At 47.5% G+C, this 23,420-nt stretch overlaps 1 protein-coding gene across 1 annotated transcript; it reads left to right on the plus strand.

Moving 5' to 3' along the window:
- Positions 1-6,881: 6,881 nt before the first annotated feature.
- LOC306638842 (phospholipase A and acyltransferase 2-like) lies at positions 6,882-15,616 on the plus strand. The gene is made up of 4 exons (XM_079102243.1): positions 6,882-6,965; positions 9,078-9,186; positions 11,630-11,898; positions 15,395-15,616. Exons 1-4 carry the CDS (start codon positions 6,957-6,959, stop codon positions 15,494-15,496), a joined length of 489 nt encoding a protein of 162 aa, XP_078958369.1. The 5' UTR covers positions 6,882-6,956; the 3' UTR covers positions 15,497-15,616.
- The last annotated feature ends 7,804 nt before the right edge of the window (positions 15,617-23,420 follow it).

Below are 23,420 nucleotides of genomic sequence, written 5' to 3' on the forward strand. Positions count from 1 at the left end.
GCACGGCAGGGCGTTTGGACTCGCAGTGACTGCATTGGAGCTCCAGGCGGCTGCTCAGAGGAGAAGGCGAGTGGTGAGTTGTTTGGACTTAAAGCGACCACTCCTGAACACAGGGGGGCTGCCTGGAGGAGAAGCACGATGGGTCGCTTGGTCTCCAGTGGCCGCACCAGAGCTCCGGGCGGCTGCCCAGAGGACGCGTGCAGTGGGTCACGTGGATTCAGAGCCACTCAGAGTGACCGCTCCTGAACACCCGGGGGGTTACCTGGAGGAGGAGGAGGAACAGGGAGGGTCATTTTGACTCGGAGTGATTAATTGACCCGGGCTACGGGTGGTCAGTGGGAGGAGGAGGCACGCAGTGAGTTGCTTGGACTCCTAGTGACCGCACCGGAATACTGGGCGGCTGTCTGGAGGAAGAGGCGTGTGGCGGGTCTCTGGGACTCAGAGCGATTGTATGGGGCCCCAGGTGGCTGCTCAGAGGAGGGGCCGCATAGCCAGGTGATTAGGAGCAGAGCAGGGGCCCAGGACCTAGGAGGCTTCTTGGTGGAAGAGCCTCACAGAGACAGGCTTAGGGGCGGAGCGAAGGTTCCAGGACTGTGGGCAGATTTTCTGAGGAGGGGCAGCCTAAGGAGATTCATCTGTGAAAGGTGAGGCTCCCAGGCCCAGGAGGTAGGGCCGGGCCCCTGGGAAGTTTGCAGAGGAAGGCAGCCCAGCCCAGGCGGTAGCTGTAAATTGAGGGGAACCTCTAGGAGGGAACTGACCAGCGAGAACTCCCCACCGGGTGAGTCTTCCCTGCCGGGTGAGGTTTCCCCACAAGGACGGTAAAACCAGAGACTCAGGCCCAAACAGGCCTTGCCTCAGCCCACAGCCTAGTTCCCCTTTGGATGACCATTGGTCAACAAGTGGAGGCACCTCTGCCCACTAGCAGGGAATATACCCCACCTGAAGGCCACCACTCCTAGAGAGGCAGCTTCCTTGTGGAGCACCACATTATCAACTTCCTCCAAGACTTCAGCCTACTGAAGGCTAAGGGGGGATATATATAGAAATCTTCAGGGACATTGTAAGTCAATAAAGGAAATCTGCAATATCTCAGCGGTCCACTGATACCTGAACAATATGAGAAAACAAGGAAAGAAAATGCTGCAAACAAATCTAGATGTTACATCAATAGAACCCAATGACAGCATGGCAGAAGAAATGACAGAAAAGGAGTTCAGATTGTGTATAATTAAAATGATTAGGGAAGCAAACGATGAGATGAAAGAGCAAATGCAAGCATTGAATGATCGCACCAATTGACAGGTAAAAGAGCAAATACAGGAAGCAAAAGATCATTTCAATAAAGAGTTAGAGATATTGAAAAAAAAACAAACAGAAATCCTTGACATGAAGGAAACAATAAACCAAATTAAGAACTCCATAGAAAGCATATCCAGTAGGATAGAACACCTGGAAGACAGAACCTCAGACATTGAAGACAAAATATTTAACCTTGAAAACAAAGTTGAACAAACAGAGAAGATGGTAAGAAATCATGAACAGAATCTACAAGAATTATCGGATATCATGAAAAGGCCAAATTTAAGAATTATTGGGATTGAGGAAGGCTTAGAGAAACAAACCAAAGGAATGAACAATCTATTCAATGAAATAATATCAGAAAATTTCCCAAATCTGAAGAATGAAATGGAAAATCAAGTTCAAGAGGCTTATAGGACTCCAAATACACAAAATTACAACAGACCCACACCAAGGCACATTATAATGAAAATGCCTAAATACAAAATAAAGATAGAATTTTAAAGGCTGTGAGAGAAAAGAACCAAATTACATTCAGGGGGAAACCAAATACGGATATCAGCAGATTTTTCAATCCAGACCCTAAAAGCTAGAAGGGCCTGGAACAACATTTTTCAAGCCCTGAAAGAAAATGGATGCCAACCAAGAATCTTATACCCAGCAAAACTTACCTTCAAATTTGACGATGAAATCAAATCCTTCCATGATAAACAAAAGCTTAAAGAATTTACAAAAAGAAAGCCAGCATTACAGAACATTCTCAGCAAAATATTCCATGAGGAAGAGATGAAAAACAAAGAAGCAAATCAGCAAAGGGAGGAATTATCCTAAAGGAATTGTCAAATAAAGGAGGAGCCAAGTTGTGTCAAACAAATAAATAAATAAAATTTAAAAAATGAACCAAATGACCGGGAAACCAAATCATATCTCAATAATAACCCTGAATGCTAATGGCCTGAATTCATCAATCAAAAGACATAGACTGGCAGATTGGATTAAAAAGAAAGATCCAACAGTATGTTGCCTGCAAGAGACTCACCTCATAGAAAAAGATACCCATAGACTAAAGGTGAAAGGATGGGGAAAAACATACCATGCACATGGACTCAGCAAAAAAGCTGGAGTATCCATCTTCATTTCAGATAATGTGGACTTCAAGCCAAAGTTAGTCAGAAGGGATAAAGAAGGTCATTTCATACTGCTTAAGGGAAGCATAAATCAGCAAGATATAACAATCATAAACATCTATGCCCCAAACAGTGGCTCATCCATGTATGTCAAACAAATCCTTCTCAATGTCAGAAACCAAATAGACCATAACACAATAATACTAGGTGATTTTAACACGCCTCTCTCACCACTGGACAGATCTTCCAGACAAAAATTGAACAAAGAAACCATAGATCTCAATAACACAATCAATAATTTAGACTTAACGGACATTTATAGAATATACCATCCAACCAAGAGTGAATACACTTTCTTCTCAGCAGCACATGGATCCTTCTCTAAAATAGATCATATATTATGCCACAAAGCTAATGTTAGCAAATACAAGAAGATACACTAGCATGTATTCTATCAGATCATAATGGATTGAAGTTAGAAATAAATGAAAGAGTAAAACACAGAAACTATTCCAACATCTGGAGATTAAACAATATGCTATTATATGATGAATGGATAACAGGAGATATTAGGAAGGAAATTTAAAAATTCTTAGAGGTAAATGAGAACAAAGAAACATCATATCAAAATCTCTGGGACACTATGAAAGCAGTACTTAGAGGGAAATTTATTTCATGGAGCGCATTTCATAAAAGAAGTAAAACTCAACAAATAAATGACCTAACACTACAGCTCAAAGCCCTAGAAAAAGAAGAACAGACCAGCACCAAAAGTAGAAGACAGGAAAGAGTTAAACTCAGAGCTGAAATCAATGAAATTGAAACAAAAGAAACAATACAAAAAATTGACAAAATAAATAGTTGGTTCTTCGAAAAAATAAACAAAATTGATAAATCTTTAGCCACACTAACAAAGAGAAGACGAGAGAAAACCCAAATCACTAAAATTCGGAATGAACAAGGAAATATCACAACAGACAGGATTGAAATACAAAACATAATTAGAAGCTATTTTGAAAATCTATACTCCAACAAAATAGAAAATTTCAAAGACATCAACAGATTTCTAGAGACATATGAATTGCCTAAACTGAACGAGGAGGACATAAACAATTTAAATAGACCAATTTCAAGTACTGAAATAGAAGAAGTCATCAAAAGCCTACCAACAAAGAAAAGTCCAGGACCAGATGGGTTCTCAGCCAAGTTCTACAAAACCTTTAAAGAAGAGCTCATTCCAATACTTCTCAAAGTATTCCATAAAACAGAAGAGGAGGGAACCCTCCCAAACTCATTCTATGAAGCCAATATCACACTGATACCTAAACCAGACAGAGACTCATCAAGGAAAGAAAATTTCAGACCAATATCCTTAATGAACATCGACGCAAAAATTCTCAACAAAATTTTAGCAAATCGCATACAAAAACATATTAAAAGATAGTGCACCATGATCAAGTGGGTTTCATCCCAGGGATGCAAGGTTGGTTCAACATCAGGAAATCAATAAACGTAATTCACCATATCAATAGACTTAAAGTCAAGAATCACATGATTATTTCAATAGATGCAGAAAAAGCATTTGATAAAATACAGCACCCCTTCATGCTCAAAACACTAGAAAAAATAGGGATAGTGGGAACATTCCTGTACATTGTAAAGGCCATTTATGCTAAGCCCATGGCTAATATCATTCTAAATGGTGAAAAACTGAAAGCATTCCCCCTAAAATCTGGAACAAGGCAGGGATGCCCTCTTTCACCACTTCTATTCAACATCGTTCTTGAGACTCTAGGCCAGAGCAATTAGACAAACCAAAGAAATTAAAGGGATACGAATTGGAAAAGAAGAACTCAAACTATCCCTGTTCGCTGATGACATGATTATATATTTAGAGGAACCTGGAAATTCCACCAGAAAACTCTTAGAACTCATAAGTGAATTCAGTAAAGTAGCAGGTTACAAGATCAATGCTCATAAATCCAATGCATTTTTATACATAAGTGATGAATCTTCAGAAAGAGAAATTAGGAAAACTACCCCATTCACAATAGCCTCGAAAAAAATAAAGTACTTGGGAATCAATCTCACAAAAGAGGTGAAAGACCTCTACAATGAGAACTATACAACACTAAAGAAAGAAATTAAAGAACACCTTAGAAGATGGAAAGATCTTCCATGTTCTTGGATAGGAAGAATTAATATTGTCAAAATGGCCATACTACCTAAAGTGCTATACAAATTCAATGCAATTCCAATTAAAATCCTAATGACGTACCTTACAGAAATAGAGCAAGCAATTATGAAATTCATCTGGAAGAATAAGAAACCCAGAATAGCTGAAGCAATCCTTAGCAGGAAGAGTGAAACAGGGGGTTTTGCAATACCAGATCTTCAACTCTACTACAAAGCAATAGTAACAAAAACGGCATGGTATTGGTACCAAAATAGAAAGGCAGATCAATGGTACAGAATAGAGGACACGGACACAAACCCAAATAAATACAATTTTCTCATACTAGACAAAGGGGCCAAAAATATGCAATGGAGAAAAGATAGCCTGTTCAACAAATGGTGCTGGGAGAATTGGAAATCCATATGCAACAGCATGAAACTAAACCCATATCTCTCACCATGCAGGAAACTAAAGTCAAAATGGATTAAGGACCTCGGAATCAGACCAGAGACCCTGCAGATTATAGAAGAAAAAGTAGGTCCAGATCTTCAACATGTCGGCTTAGGACCAGACTTCCTTAACAGGACTCCCATAGCACAAGAAATAAAAGCAAGAATCAATAACTGGGATAGATTCAAACTAAAAAGCTTTCTCTCAGCAAAGGAAACTATCAGCAATGCGAAGAAAGAGCCTACAGAGTGGGAGAATATCTTTGCCAATCATACTTCAGATAGAGCACTAATCTCCAGAATCTATAAAGAACTCAAAAAACTCTACTCCAAGAATTCAAATAATCCAGTCGACAAATGGGCTAAGGAAATGAATAGACACTTCACAGAAGAAGATCTACAAGCAATCAACAAACATATGGAAAAATGCTCAACATCTCTAGTAATAAGAGAAATGCAAATCAAAACCACCCTATTATTCCATCTCACCCCAATTAGAATGGCGATTATTAAGAATACGAGCAACAACAGGTGTTGGCGAGGATGTGGGGAGAAAGGTACACTCATACATTGCTGGTGGGGCTGCAAATTAGTGCAGCCACTCTGGAAAGCAGTGTGGAGATTCCTTAGAAAACTTGGAATGAACCCTCCATTTGACCCAGCTATCCCACTCCTTGGCCTATACCCAAAGGACTTAAAATCAGCATACTACAGAGATACAGCCACATCAATGTTCATAGCTGCTCAATTCACAATAGCCAGACTGTGAAACTAACCTAGATGCCCTTCAATTGAGGGGTGGATAAAGAAACTGTGGTATACATATACAATGGTATATTACTCTGCCATAAAGAACGATAAAATTATGGCATTTGCAGGCAAATGGATGAAATTGGAGAATATCATGCTAAGTGAGATAAGCCAATCTCAAAAAGCCAAAGGAAGAATGATATCGCTAATAAGTGGATGATGACACATAATGGGGGGGAGGGAAGGGTTAGTGTTAGGGTTAGAGTTAGGATTAGGGAGGGGGGCAAGTATGGAGGAAGGAAGTACTGTATAGAAGGAAAAGAGGGGTGTGAGGGGTGGGGGGAAGGGATAAAATAACAGAATGAATCAAACAACATTACTCTATGTAAATTTATGATTACACAAATGGTATGCCTTTATGCCATGTACAAACAGAGAAACAACGTGTATCCCATTTGTTTACAATAAAAAAAAAAAAGAAATAAACTAAAAAAAAAAATTAACACATGGGATGAATTCTGTGTTACTGTTCATATCTTTCTCCAGGGGTACTATTATGATGGAGAGGCAAAAAGGAAACATATGGGACTCATGCATTGATCTAAGTGAGTGGCCCCTATCTTAGTTCCCTTCCTAGTAGAAATAAACATATCCAGCTCCATGGCTACAGGGATCACTACAGTCATTACAGGAAACCAAAATTTCAAAACCTTAAGTAACAAATAGATCTGAACTTAAGTGAATTAAAAAAACCTCTGTAAGCCACTTAAAAATTCTCTTGATTCACCTGCTGAGGTAGTTTTGCAAAACAAAAGAGGGTTAAATTTGTTGTTTTTAAAATAAAAAAAAATTATGTATGGCCTTAGGGGAGACCTATTGATTTAGGAACGTTCCCCTGACCACAGAAGCCACCACATCCTCCTGAATGCACACTGAGTTTGACTTCTCTCCCCTCCAGCTGGTTTCCATGTCTAACTGTCTCCTGGACGTGTGACCTGCACTCGTTGGAAGATGAAAATTTTTATGTGAACTTTGACCTGTGTTTACCCCACCTTGAAGGCTTCGGTAGGTGGAGTTAAGGGAAAACGAAACTCAAAGCCAAGTAAACGAGTCCGGACATCTAGCCAGCAACACACAACACTTCTGGACAGAAGGATGGCTTCGGTGAGTTCCCAGAAAGGGTTTTAAACTTTCATTTTAAAAGCAACAGTGACAGTCTGTTAGCAGGAATTATGGGTGCTGTCCTTGTGGGCCAGAACTCAGGCAGGGAGGGACAGGGCAGGTGGAGGGGCAGGTGTTCTGCAGGTCTGGGGCTCCCACACAGCAGAAGAGGAGTCCTGGTCTTAGTCTAAGAGCCCAGAGGCTTCTGGGTCTCACAGCAGGTAGGTTTGGGTTCCCTGAGCGCTGGCAGCCCCTGACACCTGGCTGAAGATTTGCTTTACCCAAACCAGGCTGCAAGAGTCACCTTGTGAAGGAGGAAGCGGGGACTGATATTCCAGCTGAGATCAGAGGGGAGTGTGCAAGCGGGGGTTAGATTCCAGAGATGGAGTTCTGTTTTTAATTTAATAAATCCCACAATAATATGTGAATGTATTTTCCTTGTTGAAGAAACCAAATCAGAAAATCCAAGGGAAGTCACAGAGGAAAGGGACCAGGGGTGGGAGGAGGGGAGTGAGGAGAGTGTTGGGGAGTGACATGGGCCAAAACACACTGCACCTTGGGTGTGTGTGTGTACAGGCAGCACACACCCATTGTGTGTACAAGTGTAATGCACCAGTGATAACTTGTGGAAAGAGAGTAAAATAAATAACTGAAAAAGAAACCAACAGCAAGTCGAAGCCATGGGCATGAAGGATGGCGGCTCCCTGGCCTCTCCTTCTCTTGGGCAGCTTGGGCTGCGCTCTGCCAGGTGCATGTCTGTGCAGTGGCTGGTGCACATAGCTGCCTATGAGTGCTGCTTTCTAGCTTTGCATGTTGTTGTAGTTTGTATTGGGTTCCCTGAGGACACTTCATCTAGACACGCTTCAATCTTTCCCTTTACTTAAATGTCTTTACTAGAACCAGTTTAATGTGTTTCAGTATGTGTATTTTTATTAATTTTTCAGTACTAGAGATTGAAACCAGGACCTTGGCTTGCTAGGCAAGAGCTCTAGCACTGAGCTACATCCCCAGGCCTTTTAAATCTTGAATATGAAGCTGGGTCTCCCTAGGTTTCCCAGGTTGGCCTCAAAGTTGTCATCCTGCTGCCACAGTCCACCACTGTGGACTCTGGGATTACAGACATGCCAGAGCATTGCCAGAGTTATTACCTTTCTGATGCTCACATTAGCCCATATTTGGTCATGATGACTCTTGATCCTTGTTGCCAAGGACTAAATTCCATGCTATCACCCACCAGACCTCCCGGGAGCGGGCATCCTCAGTTCTCTGCAGCAGCTCAGCTCCCTGGCAGGGGGCACTGGCCCTATGGTCCTGAGTTAGCTGAGCTTGGGTGCTGATTGCCTCAGCGTGTTCCAGAAATTCAGTTCACTCATGCAAACTTCAGAAGGGAACCCCTCTCCCTCGGATTCCCAAACACATCCTGTCTTTCTTTGCCTGACTTTGCCGGAGCCCAGACTCCAGCTGCCCCAGCTCCTCGGGCCCTCCTGGGATTGTTCAGGCAAAGACTTTGGAAACCCTGAGATCTCGGTTTCCATCTGACCCTTTTGATCTCTAGCCAGGTTCCCTAACCATCCTGAGACCCAGTCTTCTCATCTGTCCAGGAGGGTGGTGGTAGTTCTTATTGAAGTAGTGATGGACAACGGGGGGTCACGTGTGCCCCAGTGTTTGGCACGCTGGGCTCTGTACGTGGGACTCTGGAACTCACAAGCATCACTCAGACCCAGGCCCATGGCTGGTGGTCCTTGCGGAGGCCTTTTAGACTCCTTGGGAATCACATGGTCACGTGCAGATACGCACATGCTCTGTGCATAGAATGTGCTCTCTGCAGCTTGTGCACACGCCTGCCCACACTGCTGTGCTGCAGACCTGCTGCCATGGCCCCTCAAGACAACCTTGCCATTTCCTCCTGGTCCTCAAGCACCTTTCCAGACTAGCAGGCCCACAGTCAATGGAGAGGCTTCCCACCTGTGTGAGGAGAGGTCACTCCACCATGGTTCCAACAGGTGATGAGCAGAGGGATTCTGTAGGCCTGGGATGGGGCTTCTAGTAGGTCAGGTTCTAGAACATTCCATGGGAAAGGCCCCCTTCAATCTGTGCCTGCTTTTTCTCTTGCAGGGTGGAACACAGCTAAAAGTTGGAGACCTAATTGAAATTTCTCGCTTTGGCTATGAGCACTGGGCCATCTATGTGGGAAAGGGCTATGTGGTCCATCTGGCTCCACCAAGTAAGCATGGTTTCTCTGTTAAACTCCAGGGCTGAGACCAAGAGTATGAACACAGGCACAGTTATGTGCTGGTGCTCAAGCCGGCTGGCAGAGCAGGCACTCAGTCGGCATTGACTGAATGAATCTCGCTCTCTCCCTGTGGCTGTATCTCCTGCTAGTCCTCCTTAGCAGTGAGTTCTGGATGGAACATTGACCTGTGTCCATTTAGAGTGGGGCTCAGTGCCAGGTGAACCTCCTGTAGTTGATAAGCATCCCTCCAAAGATCCAATACCCTGTGTGTGGGGAGTTCTGGAAGCTGACACAACAGAAGGAGTCCCTCCTTCCGAGGGTTCACACCTGGCTGCAGGTGCACAGGGCAGTGGTGTGGGCCTCCAGCTCCCCAGCACCAGTCTGGAATCCCGGCCCCTCTGCCTCCTGACTGTGGGACCTGACGAGTGGCTGCACCTCACTCAGCCCAGCGGCACCTCAGAGGAGCAGGCTAGGACTTCCTGTCTCCAGGCCACGAGGGCGTGGCATGAAGGAGGCGGTGGAAACCTGGTGCAGGGCCTGGTCGGGTGCGGAGGCCTCCTCCCTTCTGTCTGAAGCATCCTGGCTTTAAGGGGCGCGCTGAAACCCCCTCACCTGCACAGAGGGTCACTGTCCAGTCATCAGAATCCCAGCAGAGCTGGTGTGGATAGCCCCTGGGCAGTGAGGAGACAGTCAGGTTAGAGGATCTGAGCGTCTGTGGCACCTAAGCCGTCCACACACTCCAGACTCTGAACGGAAGGTGACAAAAGCTCAGCTCACAGCAGTGGTCACAGCCCAGGGTGTGCAGCGTCATTAAGGGAGGGCATTCTCCCCGAGTCTGGCCACCAGGAGCCCGCCCTCCTTAGGCTGTGCTGCTGCCTGGGCTCCCTGGTGGGTCTAACCCTGGACAGCAGGTCCTGCTCACAGGAGAGGGAGGGCTGTCGAGCTTAGAGCTGGCTGTGGGGAATCAGGACAGTTCCCTGTTAGGGCTGCATGTCGTGGGCCCTTTTTTCTTGTTGGTTGCAGCCCTGAGGACTGAACCCGGGTGCTCCAACACCGAGCCCTACACCCAGCCCTATTTTAAGATATATTCTGAGTCAGGGTCTCACTGCATTGCTCAGTTGGCCTCAGACCAGCATCCTCCTGCCTCAGCCTCCGAGTGTCTGAGATTACAGGCAGGTGCCCCCACACCATGCCCAGCTGCGGGGTTTTGGTCTACATTCCGTCTTTCGTCTTATTTCCATTTCTGTTAAAAAACCCCCAAGGTTACTCTTGATCCCTGGATCACTGGATGTTTGTCCTTCAGGGGACTTTGTAGATGGCAATCCAGGACTGACTGATCCTTTACATGGTTCAACTGAATACAGTTTTGGTGGCTTAGTGCTCATAGAGATCGTCTGAAGAGCAAGTGGCTGCTGACAAACTTCACGTCTCTTGAGAGCACACCTCATGTAGGGAATGTTATTAGTACAACTAGGTGGAGAATAATACCAAGTGTGGAGAGAACATTCCAAACCAGGTCTCTAGCAGCCAGAGTCAACCAGTTGATTTGGGATCTGTGTCCACTGATCATGTCTCCTTGTTCACAAGAAGTACCTGGATCCATTCTTTAGATCTTTTAGGTTCTGGGCAACAACCCTGCTTTTATTTTCTTAGAAGCAGCATTTGTCCTCAGTAAAGGCTTCAGTTCCTTCCTGTTGAGCAGTTAGGCGATCAAGAGCTGCTTCGTTATGCACTGTTGAGGCTAAACTGCTATGTCAGGCTGTCTTCCTTGCAGAGCAGGTATTGTATCATTAGCATTCTTTCCAGGCCCTGCAGAGATATTGGTCAGGGATTTCTGTAATGCACAGTCACCCACGTAAGGGAAGGGTGTGCTGACAAACGATGTCATCCAGAACTTCCCTTCATACTCAGCTCTGGAAGCCCTGCCCGTTGGTCTGTCCAGTGTGCACAGCTGCCATCTGCCTCCTCGATAGGTCCTACCACAGAAACACGCCGTTTGCTCACAGAGTTCCATTGACTCTAACTTCGGGTTCAGTCAGGGTCTTCATACTATATATGAAGGAATCATTTTCACTTTCTAAATTTAGTTCTGCATCATTCAACACTGGACTCTGTATCTGCCACATGAATCACATGGAAGGAATTAATGATAGAGTAAGTCCAGGACCTGCCCAAGTCAGGTCCCATGACATCAAGATTTCCCAGGTACAGGGCAGGCAGGAAGTCATTAGAGCCACCTGAGCCAGGCCTGGTGTACTGCTGCTTTCCAGCGCCGCCCCAGGGGGAATGAGGCTGGTCGAAGACGCTATCAAGGGGAGGAGGCCAAAACTTTCTGAAAACCACTTACTCTCCCAATTTGGCAGTGAGCTGTCTGGCTCAGGGCCAGCTCTGAGCCACTGTGGCCCTGCCCAGCCTGAGTGCACTGTTTCCACAGGTGAAGTGGCAGGGGCTGGGGTGAGCAGTATCATGTCCATCGTGGCTGACAGAGCCATTGTGAAGAAGGAGCTGCTGTCCGTGGTGGCCGGAGGAGATAAGTACCGGGTCAATAACAAGCACGATGACAAGTATGAGCCACTGCCGCCCAACAAAATCATCCAACAGGCCGAGAAAATGGTGGGGAAGGAAATCCCCTATTCAGTGACCCATGACAACTGTGAGCACTTTGTGAACGCGCTGCGCTATGGAGTTTCCCGCAGTGACCAGGTGTGTCCTCAGCCTGTGTCCTCTTCCCTGGAACCTGACCATTCCCCAGCTGACAGGGTCTGGGCACCGGCTGTGGGATGGCAGTGCCACCTGGGATGGAGATGCCAGAGGTCGGGGATCAGGGAAGCTGGCAGTGAGCGGTGGGATCCAGGGGAAGGGCAACCTGGTCATGTGGGGCTGTGTTTCTGCACAGGGTCAACAGGAAACTTCAGATTTCTTGGGCCGCTGCTGGCTCTCATTCCTCTGCCAGGGGAGCTCCGTAGCCTGAGAGCAGCCACAGCCTCTGTATAAGTGAACAGGCGAGGCTGTGTTCCGATAACACTTGACTTCTTTTCATTTATTTATTTTGGTAGAAACAGGTGGCAGGCTAGATTTGACCAATGGGACGTCGTTTAGCAAGTGTTGGTCCAAAGAACTTGAAGGGCTGAGCTGTAGCTCTGTGGCAGAACAGGGGTCTAGAGTGCATGAGACCCTGAGTTCAAGTCCCAGTAACTCAAATACAAGCAAACAAACACATAGAAAAATTATGTTATACATTTTCAAGTGACAATTATACATTTCAAAAATCATGAATGTAAAACGCTTATAAATGATGTAGCTGTGCATGTGCATCCATGATTTCAGTACCTATTGTCTTGACAACCTGGTGTTACACAGTTAGCTGATTTAATGAGTGAAAAATGTCTTCTGCATAAATTAAAGAGTCAAGCCAGATTCTTTCTGTAACACTGTCGGTCAAATCAGATAATTATTGCAGTCAAATAGACAATTTGCTCGGCTCATTGGTGCAGGACTATAATCCCAGTGGCTCAGGAGGCTGAGGCAAGAGGATCAAAAGTTCAAAACTAGCAGCTTGTTGAGTCCCTAAGCAAATTAGTGAGTCTATGTCTGTCAATAAAATACAAAACAGTGCTGGGGATGTGGCTCAGTGGTTAAGAGCCCCTGGGTTCAATCCCTAATACCAAAAACAAACAAAACAGCAACAAGAAGCTGGAAATTTTTCAGTTCAACTGAAGGTGTCAATGCCCGTTGCCATGACACAATCTCACTTTGGAGTCCTCATCCCACTGAGGATGAGGACCTGCAGGGGACCTCCCTCCACGGGGCTGTGTATTTGTTTCTGGAGGCCTCTTGTTGGAGAGCTGTGAGTTCTAGAATCTCCCTCTTTGGTGTCCAGGGGTGTTTGCCCCTGGCCACGGCCCCACAGATTCAGGACCGGGGAGGGTGTGGCTCTTCTCTGGCAGGACAGGTGGAGGGCTGTGGTGAGGAGGGAGGTGGGCAGGGAACATCCATGCCTTCTGGAAGCGAGGCCCAGCCTGAGCCCAGGCTGAGAACTGAGACCTGCAGGTCAGCCCCAGGCGCTGGGGTGCAGTGAGCCCAGCTTGAGTGGGTTCCCCTCAGTCAGCGGGGGAGGGTAGACATGTGTCTGGACCCAGGGGTGGTGTGCTGTGAGGAGGGCTGGGTGGGCTGCTTCCACTTCCACAGGCTGTACAGAAGCCCCAAGGACCCGCCCCGCCCCCAGGTGTTTCAGGGTGGTGGGCTCTGCTGTGCTTCTGAGGGTTCAACCAAGCAAGGCTGGGCCTCGTGCTGGCTGTTCCACTGAGTTTCTGCCTGGCCAGGGTCCCTTCTTGTGAACCTCTTCTGTGGGTATCGCAGTGACTAGCCTGTCTTCTCCTGCTCTCTCCTCCCTTCTCTGCTGATCTGTCTCTGTAGGAAGGTCCTCCTGGGCCCGTCTCCAGCTCTCTTTCTCCTTCTTTCTCTCTACAGACTGGGCTGGGAGAGCTGCAGAACGCTGGGCCCCTAATGACTGTCCACCTTTGGCTCTGAGAGGCCTCTAGACTCTCACATGGCCTCTGGCAACGTGGAACTCTCTCTGTCCTGAGGAGCCCCCAATCCCCTTTCCACTGCCTGCTTGACAAAGTGCTGCCTGTCAAGAGAACGTGCTATTTTTTCCAACCAACACCAGATGATAGACCCAAGACCTCCCGTCTGAGCATTTACTAAAATGGCCTTGTAATTATGAATCCTCCTCTGACTCTGCGAGAGGCAGATTGGTAGGTAGCAAGATCCCGTAGACATAGAGGCCTTGTACCTCACGATGTCTTTCTCCAAGGTCTGGGAGTCATGCCTTTGGAATGTACTCCTCGGAAACACCAGGGCCTCCTGCCATCTCTGCAGGATGGTAGGATCTGACTTCAACGCCTGTCGGGGGCACACTCAGCCACCCTCGCTGCATTGACAGGGACCACCCTTCCTCAGTTTTCACCTCCCTGACTCCAGGGACCCTCGCTCCCCCATCCCTGCTCCCTCATCTCCTTTGAGGCACCTGTCACCTCCGCATGAACTGCAGCAGAGCCCTGCTCAGTGGCAGTGGTGACTGGAGGGAGTCCGTGCTCCTTGCTGCTTCTCGTGTCTGGCCACGTTTGTCCTCAGCACGCGGAGCTGTTGCTGAGTGTCTCTGCACAGACCAACCCCCCCCCCCTTCTCTTCCTCCTCCTTCACATACTGCTGCTCCCCAGAACCCTGGTCTCCGGTCACTGATTTTACTGTTTCATCCCTGGCTGTGACAGGTGAAAGCAGATCTGAGCTTGTCACTTGCCAGCTGTGTGGCCTTGGGTGAGGCCTCTCCACTGTCCACCCTCCTTCTTGGCCTGCTGGAAAGGGGGAATCCGAATGCCACCTCACAGGTTGTTGGGTGGGTAAGAAACACAGAAGCTGTAACATGACCAGCACAGGGCGGTGCCAGAGAAACCAGCCATTCTCTGGGGCTTGGTGTCCCCTCTGCCTGTAGTTCCACCTGTGTGCAAGGGTGTCCCCAGGGCTGCGGCTGGCCGTGTCGCCAGCTCCCACCCCCCCGTGCTGAACCACCACTGTCAAGGGCACCCGCGTGTCCCCACCTTCCTGTGTCCGCCTCCTTCGGCAGAGCCCCTTCCTCTCAGCACACAAGCGAGGTCCTCTTGTTTCACAAAGCATGTCCTCAGCCCTGGTCCAGGACGGGTTCAGCAGACAAGACTCTAGGCTCCACTCTGTGCCTGCCAGTGGGCTGAGCACCAGGGACGCCGTGCACAGCCCAGGGGGTCCCTGTCCTCAGGCCCCGGGTACTGAGAGCTCACAGGGTCATTCCCAGACGTGGCACCTGCTTCAAGGGTCCCCATCAGCCATCGTTGACTAGAACATCTGAGCTGTGCCGCTCTGTCCTTTCCACAGCCTCCCCGCGGGTGCGATGCTTTACACACCCTCGGTGTATCTCGTCTTCCTCCTCCGAGACTCCCACTTCCCACCTGAGGCTCATCCTGCATCATTTCCCTCTGACCAGGCACCTCCTGCCCTCTTTCCTGGCTGGGCTGACCTTTGGGATCCCCCCTCCCTGCCCATGGTCGTTCCCTCTGTGATGTGGGTGAAGGACAGGGCCCCTGGGCCGTCCCTGAGCTGCAGGTTCCTTGTACAAGTATCTCTGGCCCGAGTCCTGATGTGACCCGCCTGTCTTCTGTTGCAGGTGACCGAGGCCCTGACTGCAGCCGGTGTGGCTGCAGCTTTCTTCGGTGTTGCGGGACTCATTGGGATGGTGCTGGCCAGAAGCAAGCGGGAAAAGCAGTAAATCCCAGGCTCTAGCTTGAGGAATTGAGGGAGCCGGTGAAAGTAGTTCGGTTTAGACGGTTACCTCCTCTGTATCACAGCACTTGGTTTAGTGGAGCTGAATCAAAGCCGAGAACGCGTTTTCCTGCTACAAAATAAACCACTCTGCTCAGTTTTAACTCCTAAACAGATATTTTTGTTCTCATCCTACCTATCCAATCCACTGTTTTGTTTGTTCTTCCATCTGTGACTGCTTGCTGCCTTTACTGTAATTTTCTTCAAACAAAAAATGTATAGCAGAGTCCTTTCTGTGACTTTGTTGAATGGACTTGCCCTGCTCACCTCTGCATCTCAGCTGTGCAGGGTCCAGTTCTCATCAGCATGAAACCCACGTAGGTAAATGGACAGAGCTGGAGGCTCCCATGCCAAGTGAAGGAGGCCAGCCCCCAACAGGCACAGGTCAAAGGTCATCTGAGATGCAGGGGTAATCCGAAATGGTGGGGGTGGGGGGTTTAAAACAGAGAACAGCAGAAAGATCAGAGGAGTGGACAAAGGGGAATGAGAGAAAGAGAAGGGCAGGGAGAGTCCATGGAGCAGGTCTGACCTGACGTTCCCGTGTAGGCAGTGGACATACCACAGTGAATCCCACCACCAAGTACATCCACGAGACACTGCTAAAATAAGACTCGAGGTAAACAGCAGAAAGGTCAGCAAAATAGAGGGAAGGGAACAGGGAGTGGGAGGAAGGAAGGGCAGGGGAATACTGGGGACTGAGTTAGAGCAACTCATGTTCCCTGCTTCTAGAAGTATGTCATAGTCCAGCGTATTGCCATGCATAACGAAAACATTGAAAAAACCAAAAGGCTATGTAGCAAGGACCATGGGGCTGGGTTCTTTGTCTCATGAATTCGAAGCACGAAATCTTGGACACGAGGGTGACTGTGAAGTAACAGAAAGAAGAAAGAGGAGCTCTCAAACAGGGAGGAGGCCCCAACAGAGGGTACCAGAGAGAGGCTGTTGTCTGGAGGGTTGCCTGAACCTACAGGGTTAGGGAAGCTGGCCCCCCAGCCCAGGTAAGGCACTCAGATCCACAGCCCCTCAAGCACCCTTTGGTCCTCCAGGTTTCTGGGATTTTTTTTTTTTTTTTTTTGGTGGGGGCTTAGGTACCAGGCAACAGACGTGTCACTGTCAGGTTTTCTGCTTACACAGGAATCAGCCTGACCTTCATGAGGTCTGGCTTGTGTCTAGTTTCTCAGCGCTGCTCTACAGAAACCTGACCTTGAAGGAACCCAAGATTCCTGCCTGCCCAGGGATAACGTGCTTGATCCCCGTCACCTGTGGATATGTGATAGCAAAAGCCAAAAGCCAGGAAAACACTCTCTGTCTCCTTGAATATGTAAATGGGGTCAATTTTGTCCTGTGCTTTACGTGGAAAGGAACTCTGTGTTTTCCATCTTCTTCTGGTTGAAGCAAGTGCGGGAGACGCGTCATCCAACCCTAAACCACTGATGTGTCTGGGTTGGCTGGACTGTAATGTTCACAGTAGTTAATTGAGGAGAAAGGGGAATACAGAAATGATAACTTCAGTTTGCTGAGTCTCATTTGCAGTGGCCTTGATATTTAAAACTTTACCTGTCACCAGGTCTTCTCCTTGGACACTTTTTCCTTGTGTGTACTCATCCTGAAAGCTGCTTTATTTCCTTTCCCTCCCCCACTACCTCATAGTTTGAATAATTTAAAAATCACTTAGGCACATGAGTAGATTTGTCAATAATGCATTGCTGTAACTTGCAATGTAAACCAAAAGATAAATTCTCACTGCCTACTATTAAATGTCCCTTAATTGCCATCTTCCCTTCATATACGGTCTCCCCTACAACCACTGTCTCAAATCCCTTCACTGGCTGTTTTACTTCTTTTCTTATTGGTACCGAGGATTGAACCCAGGGGCACTTAATCACCGAGCCACATCCCCAGCACTTTGTAATATTTTATTTAGAGACAGGTCTTGCTGAGTTACTCAGGACCTTGCTAAGTTGCAGAGGGTGGCTTTGTACTCGGGATCCTCCCGCCTCAGCCTCCTGAGCCACTGGGATTCCAGGCGTGTGTCGCCATGCCTGGAGCCTGTGCTACTTCTGTTTACCTCCTCTGCACCTTGTTCCCGTCCTGTCTATCCACTGAGCTGATGAGTGGAAGAGGTAACTCATGCACCAGTGTTGACGGGTGTTCTGGTTGGTCTTCTTCATTGGGTGTAGAGCCTGCTCTCTTTCCTGGAATCACTCTCTTCATCTAATGATGCAGCAGTCTCCATTTGGACAACTCCTCTAGCAGTTTGGTAGCCAGTAAAATTACCTTTTTTGTTTAAAAAAAAAAAGGAGAGGGGAAGAGGAGTGGATCTTATAAATATGTTTTCCAAATGTACTGAGATTTCTCCTCTGACAAAAACCTTCCCGGTGTCAGATGGTCTTTTCCTCAAGATTTAAAAACACTTGTGAGTGGCCACTGTGCTTGCACACTCAGCTCTGGTAGCTTGTGTCTGTAACCCACTCAGGTAAAATCAAGCTGGGTTATCTTGGTGCACACACAGCTCTTGGCTTTCTGTTTGGAAATGCTGATACTCACTGCACAATCTGAATGAGTTCATGTCAGCCAGTGCCCCAGCCTCACACTCAGTTAACACTGAAAGCACAGCTCAGATCGACTTCCACCAAACACATGGAGATTTGTTAAACAGGTGATCACCAAGGAGGCTCTGGGCTGTTTATCCAGTCTGTCTTGGGAGGCTAATGGAGACACATCCTCTCACCTTTTGGGTGCTTTGTGCACAGCTTGCATGAAAGGTCCACTCAAGGCAGGATTCCCTTGCTCAAAGGTCAGCATCAGGAAACTTGAATCCAACCCAGAGGCTGACCGCCACAGGGGCATTCAGGTGCCATCCCTTAAGACACGGCTCCAGTCCATTTCTCATATTCTCTTCCTGCAGGTTGGGGAGGTATTATGGTTGAGCCGTGGAGGGTCCCCTGAAGCCTCCTGGGTTGAAGGCTTGGCACCTGATGTGTCAATGTTCAGAGGAGGAGCTTTTGGAAGTGACAGGATCTTGAGGACTCTGTCTTCACCAGTGGGTTAACCCATGGATGGCTGAATGGACTTCTGGGAAGCAGTGGAAACTGCAGGAGGTGGGACCTCATTGAGGGAAGCAGGCCGTGGGGAGCACACCCTAGAAGGCTGTTTCTTGTCCTCAGCCCCTGCCAGTGTCTTCTCCCTCTCTCTGCATCCTGGCTGCCATGAGCTGAGCAGCTGTCCTCCTCCATGCCTTCTATTATGATACTGTGGCTCTGCTTAGGCCCAAAGCAATAAAGTCAGCTGGTCAGGGACTAAAACCCCTGAAAACAAGATCCAAAATGGATCTATCTTTCTTTAAGTTGTTTCTCTAAGTTATTTGTCACCACAATTAAAAGCTGACTGATGCATAAAATTGGTACTGGGAGTGGGGCTGTTGCTGTGGTTTATACGTGGCCATGTGGTTCAGAGGCTTTGGAACTACTTTGCAGGAGATGTTTGGAAAAGTTTAAAGATGCTGGATAAAGACCTTGGAATGTAAATCGAGCTTAAAAGACTATTTTGGTGTGATCTCAAAAGACCTGAAAGCCAATAGGAATAAAGCCAATAGGAATAATAAAGACTGTGTTCCTAAGGTTCCAGATGGGAATGAACCCTCTACTGAAAAATTCAACTAGAGGCCACATGAGTTACATTCTGGCACAATATTTGTTGACATTTTGTCTATGTCCTGAGACTTTTACTGAGATGTACTTCATTGAAAAATGATGGACTAATAAATCTTGGCCAGAGAAACTTCAAGGGTGTACAGCATTCCGGCTGTGACTTGGGTATTGCTGGTGGTTAAAAGCAGAAATGGTTGAGATATTTGCAGTTTGGCCTGAAAAGCGCATGTGAAAATCAAGGCAAAGAAGGTAAGATTACCAAAGACATTGACGCTATTAAAGAGAAGTCAAGTACATTGCACCCAAATAATAGGAGAGATGCCTTGAGGGCATCGCAGAATCATCAAGAGCCTTCCCATCCCAGCTCAAAGGTGCAAAAGCACAAACTCATTTGAAAGACTCTCTTGAGGAAGAGAGTGCATGGTGCACTGTTCCTCCAGGGCTACCTTGCAGCTTGCTTTTCCAGGATTCATTTCACCATGATCAGTCACCTAGGTACTCAGAAGTTTCTGCAGCCATGGTCTAAGAGGCCCAGCTACTGCTGCTGCTGGCAGCACAGCTTGGCACCTTTGATGTGGTGCTCGTTTTGCAAGCATGAAGCATTATAGGGTGTGGAGGCTTCCATCCAGATTTGAAAAGAAAGTTTGGGAGGCTAGGCAGTGAACTCCAGGATTGGGAAGGGAGACATGTGAAGCTGTGGAAGTGAAGTTGAAGCTGGAACAGAGACCCCAGGACATTGTATATGCCAGGAATGTGGAACATCTGGTGGCCTTGGGCAGAGTCAGTCCAAGAGAGAGGCCATGTGTGCTGAGGCACACAAACCAAGTCTCTTGGGGTTCACATCACCCATTGTGTTACCCAAATGCAAGTTATGGAGCTATGGGATTTAATGTTTGCCCCGCAGAGTTTCATTCTTGCTTTGGTAACATCCCTTCTTTTTAGGACCCTATGTCTCCACAGAGTGCCATTCTATGTTGGAAGTATATTACTTCTATGTATTTTTAGAGCATCACAGTTATGAGTCTGCCTTTGGTCTCAGAGGAGACTTTGGACTTGAAGTTTTGAACAATGCTGGATCTGTCGAGGCACTTGGAAATTAAATAAATGCACTATGCATTGTAAGACGCTTGTGACCCTTCAGGGACAGGGAAAGAATCTTATAATCTGAATATGAAGTGTTACCAAAAGATTCATGAGTTGAAGGCTTGGTTGCCAGTGCATCAACCTTCAGAGACAAAATTTTGGGGAAGCGATTAGATCATGGGGTCCTTGACTTTATCAACAAATTAATCCATTGTCATCTGAGTAGACTTCTGGGAGGTGGTAGAAACTGTAGAATGTGGGACTAGTAGAAGGAAGTAGGTTACTGGGACATAACCTGGAAGAGTATTTATCATTTTCATGTTCCCACACCCTCTCTCTGTGCACTCATTCTCCCGCCCCCCTCACTCCCTTTCTCACATGCTCTCTCTCTTTGTGCCATGAGCTGACAGATTTTCTCTGCCATGATGTTCTGCCTCACTTCAGGTCAAAAACAATGGAGTCAGCTGGCCATGGAATGGACCTCTGAAACCATGAGCCAAAATAACTCTTTTCTCTCTAAATTATTTTCCTTAGGCATTTATTACAGCAATAAAAATGACAAGGTTTCTGAAATAGTTTAGCTAACCCACATTTCAATACTAACACTAAAACCATCACTGAGTGGTCATTTCTTGTCTCCAATTATGCTGATTATCAAGTCCTTAATGTTTCCAAGAATAAACTCATCCCCAAACATTCTCTATGCCAACTAGAAAAACATCTGGTGGTCAGAGGTCAAGACAGTAACCACCTCTTTCAGCACAACACCCTGTTCGAGGAGGTCTCAGGGGAAATCAGTCTCAATCCTTTTTGCTTTTCAGGCAGTTGGGAACTGTGCACAGGGACAGAGCATGCTGTCCTCTGGAGAGGGCCTGGGGGTTCTACCCAGAGAGAAAGACTAAAAGGGGATGGAAAAAGGGGGCAATCTGTTGGGACAATTTCTGTCCAACATCTTCAGGATGGGCACAGGCCACTGTGCCTCCTTTCCTTTTGCCAAAACTCCCCAAACCAGTTGTTGAGTAGGATGCACCACCCCAAGTAGCTCAAAACCCAGTAATACTTATGAAGGAAGTCAGCTCTGAGGGTCAAGCACTCTCAAGAGCTATACGTTGCTCTAACCACCCAACAGGTGCTCAATCTGTTACTTTCCTCCTTCCTGGTCAGACATCACAAAAACATAGAGCCTTTCTAAATGGATAAACACATTTATGGATTCTCCTTGAGCCATGAGGGAGGACTAGTGAGAAAGGGAAGGGACTAAGAGCTGCCATGCAGACAATGAGGTCAGGAGAACAGAGGAGCTGGTTGGTGGTGAGGTTCATCTCTACCAGAGTTTCTACAGTCACTTTCTGGCACAAGATTTTTGTGACTCCTTCAAGTTGTCACTGTTTCTTGGTGTATGCTCCTCAGGAAAAAAATTCTTCAGTTGCACCCAGGATCCCAAATAAAGTTGGGCTATTCTGTCCCCATTATGAGAAGTTCCACCTGCAAAGCAAGCAGCTCTTGTTGAGGGTAGACTTGACATCCTCTATTACCGTCCCAATGCCCTGGAGGTCCCAATCATTGTCCTGCCTTCCTGAGGCCCTACTCACTGTCCTGTCGCCCAGGGGATGGGGACCTAACCTCTTCCTCTTCTCTCCTTTCCCTCTGGTCAGCCCTGATGACTCAATCTTGGGGGTTCCATTTCCTGAATCATGCCTACTTCTTAGTGTTGGGCTTATCTGGGTTCATCCTGATGATGGGCCTATGGAATCCTTTTGAGTCAGTTTCCTGGATCAGGTCATTTGTTCCTGACTTGGGGTGGGCAGCAAGAATATTTGTGCCTAACTTCCTGGGATAAGAGGTTCAGGGTCAGACTGGGGCCAGTTTTCTAGACTGGGTTCTACCTGAGCTTCACCTCTGCAGAGGGAGGGCCAAGGCAGAAGCTGAGGGGAGACATGGAGACCACATCCACAGGTAGTGCACTGTGCACTGCTCACAAGTGCAGCCTGGAAACTTGTCCCTCCAGTCCACCTCAGTCCTAACCTCTGACTCCGCTCCACATCTCTACCTGGAGTCTAACAGGGCACTTCTAGCACAAAAAACTCTTGGTGCACCTCCCCAAACATGCCCCACCTGCCGTCATCCCCATCACGTGAAGGCCTCTGATCTACCCCATGAATCAGGCCCAGGTCCTGCAGATGCTGTGGTGTAGCAATAACAGGCAGATACTCCAGTTAGAAGCAACTGGGGTTTGAGTCCAGTTCTACCACTTCTTAGCAGTGTGTTTTAGGGCAACAAAATTGGAGGGCTGTAGAGGGGTAAGAATGGCAGCTAGACACAGATCTCACGTAAAAATATTCCCAGGCTATTGACATAGGTCCACGAGACCCACACACCCCTGCCCGAGTTCTCTCTGGGAGCTCAGTAAAAATGTCATGCTTCTGGTATCCCCGACTCTCTGGAGGGTTCTCGGGCTTCAGGAGCTATTTCTAGGGTAACTCTCGGAGTTGAGGAAGCCCACATGGGAGTTGGCCAGGCCCTCTGAGGTCCTGGATCCACCCTTCCTCTGCACATGGGAAACTGAGGCCAGAGGGGGAAGTGACCTCCCCAAAACCCTCCGTGGATTAGAAGAGATCTGGTGTTTGAGAAGAGACTTCCTGACTCCCAGCCCACAGGTCTCCAAAAGAACATGTCAAATCACTCATGGTGATTCACCCCTCTGCTACACAGCCCACTCTGCCCCACACAGCACCCCACTCCCCAAAGGAGACAGATCATGCACACAGGGTCTCACCTGCTCACTGTGGGACTTGCCGTATCTCAGATGGGTGACAAAGTGCTCACAGTTCCAGCCCAGAAGGTTGTACCTTAGCTCCTTACCAATCAGCTTCTCAGCACAACTGATGATTTTCTCTGCAGGCTGTGGCTTGTACATATCATCCAAGTAGTTGTTGACCTGGAAGGAACAGCCCCGTGCCACATCCTCTAGGCGCTCCCGTTTCACTGTTGCCCTGCCTCCCTGGACAGAGAAGGGGCTGGAGGAGCCAGGTCTGGGGTTCTTACCTGCATCAGAGACATGCTTATTGGGAGCTGAACAGGAGAGTAAGACAGAGAGACAAGCACAAGACAAGAAAGAAGGACAGAAGGAATCTGCTG

Source organism: Sciurus vulgaris, assembly GCF_902686455.1.
Source record: "Sciurus vulgaris genome assembly, chromosome: 11".
Taxonomy (NCBI): Eukaryota; Metazoa; Chordata; class Mammalia; order Rodentia; family Sciuridae; genus Sciurus; species Sciurus vulgaris.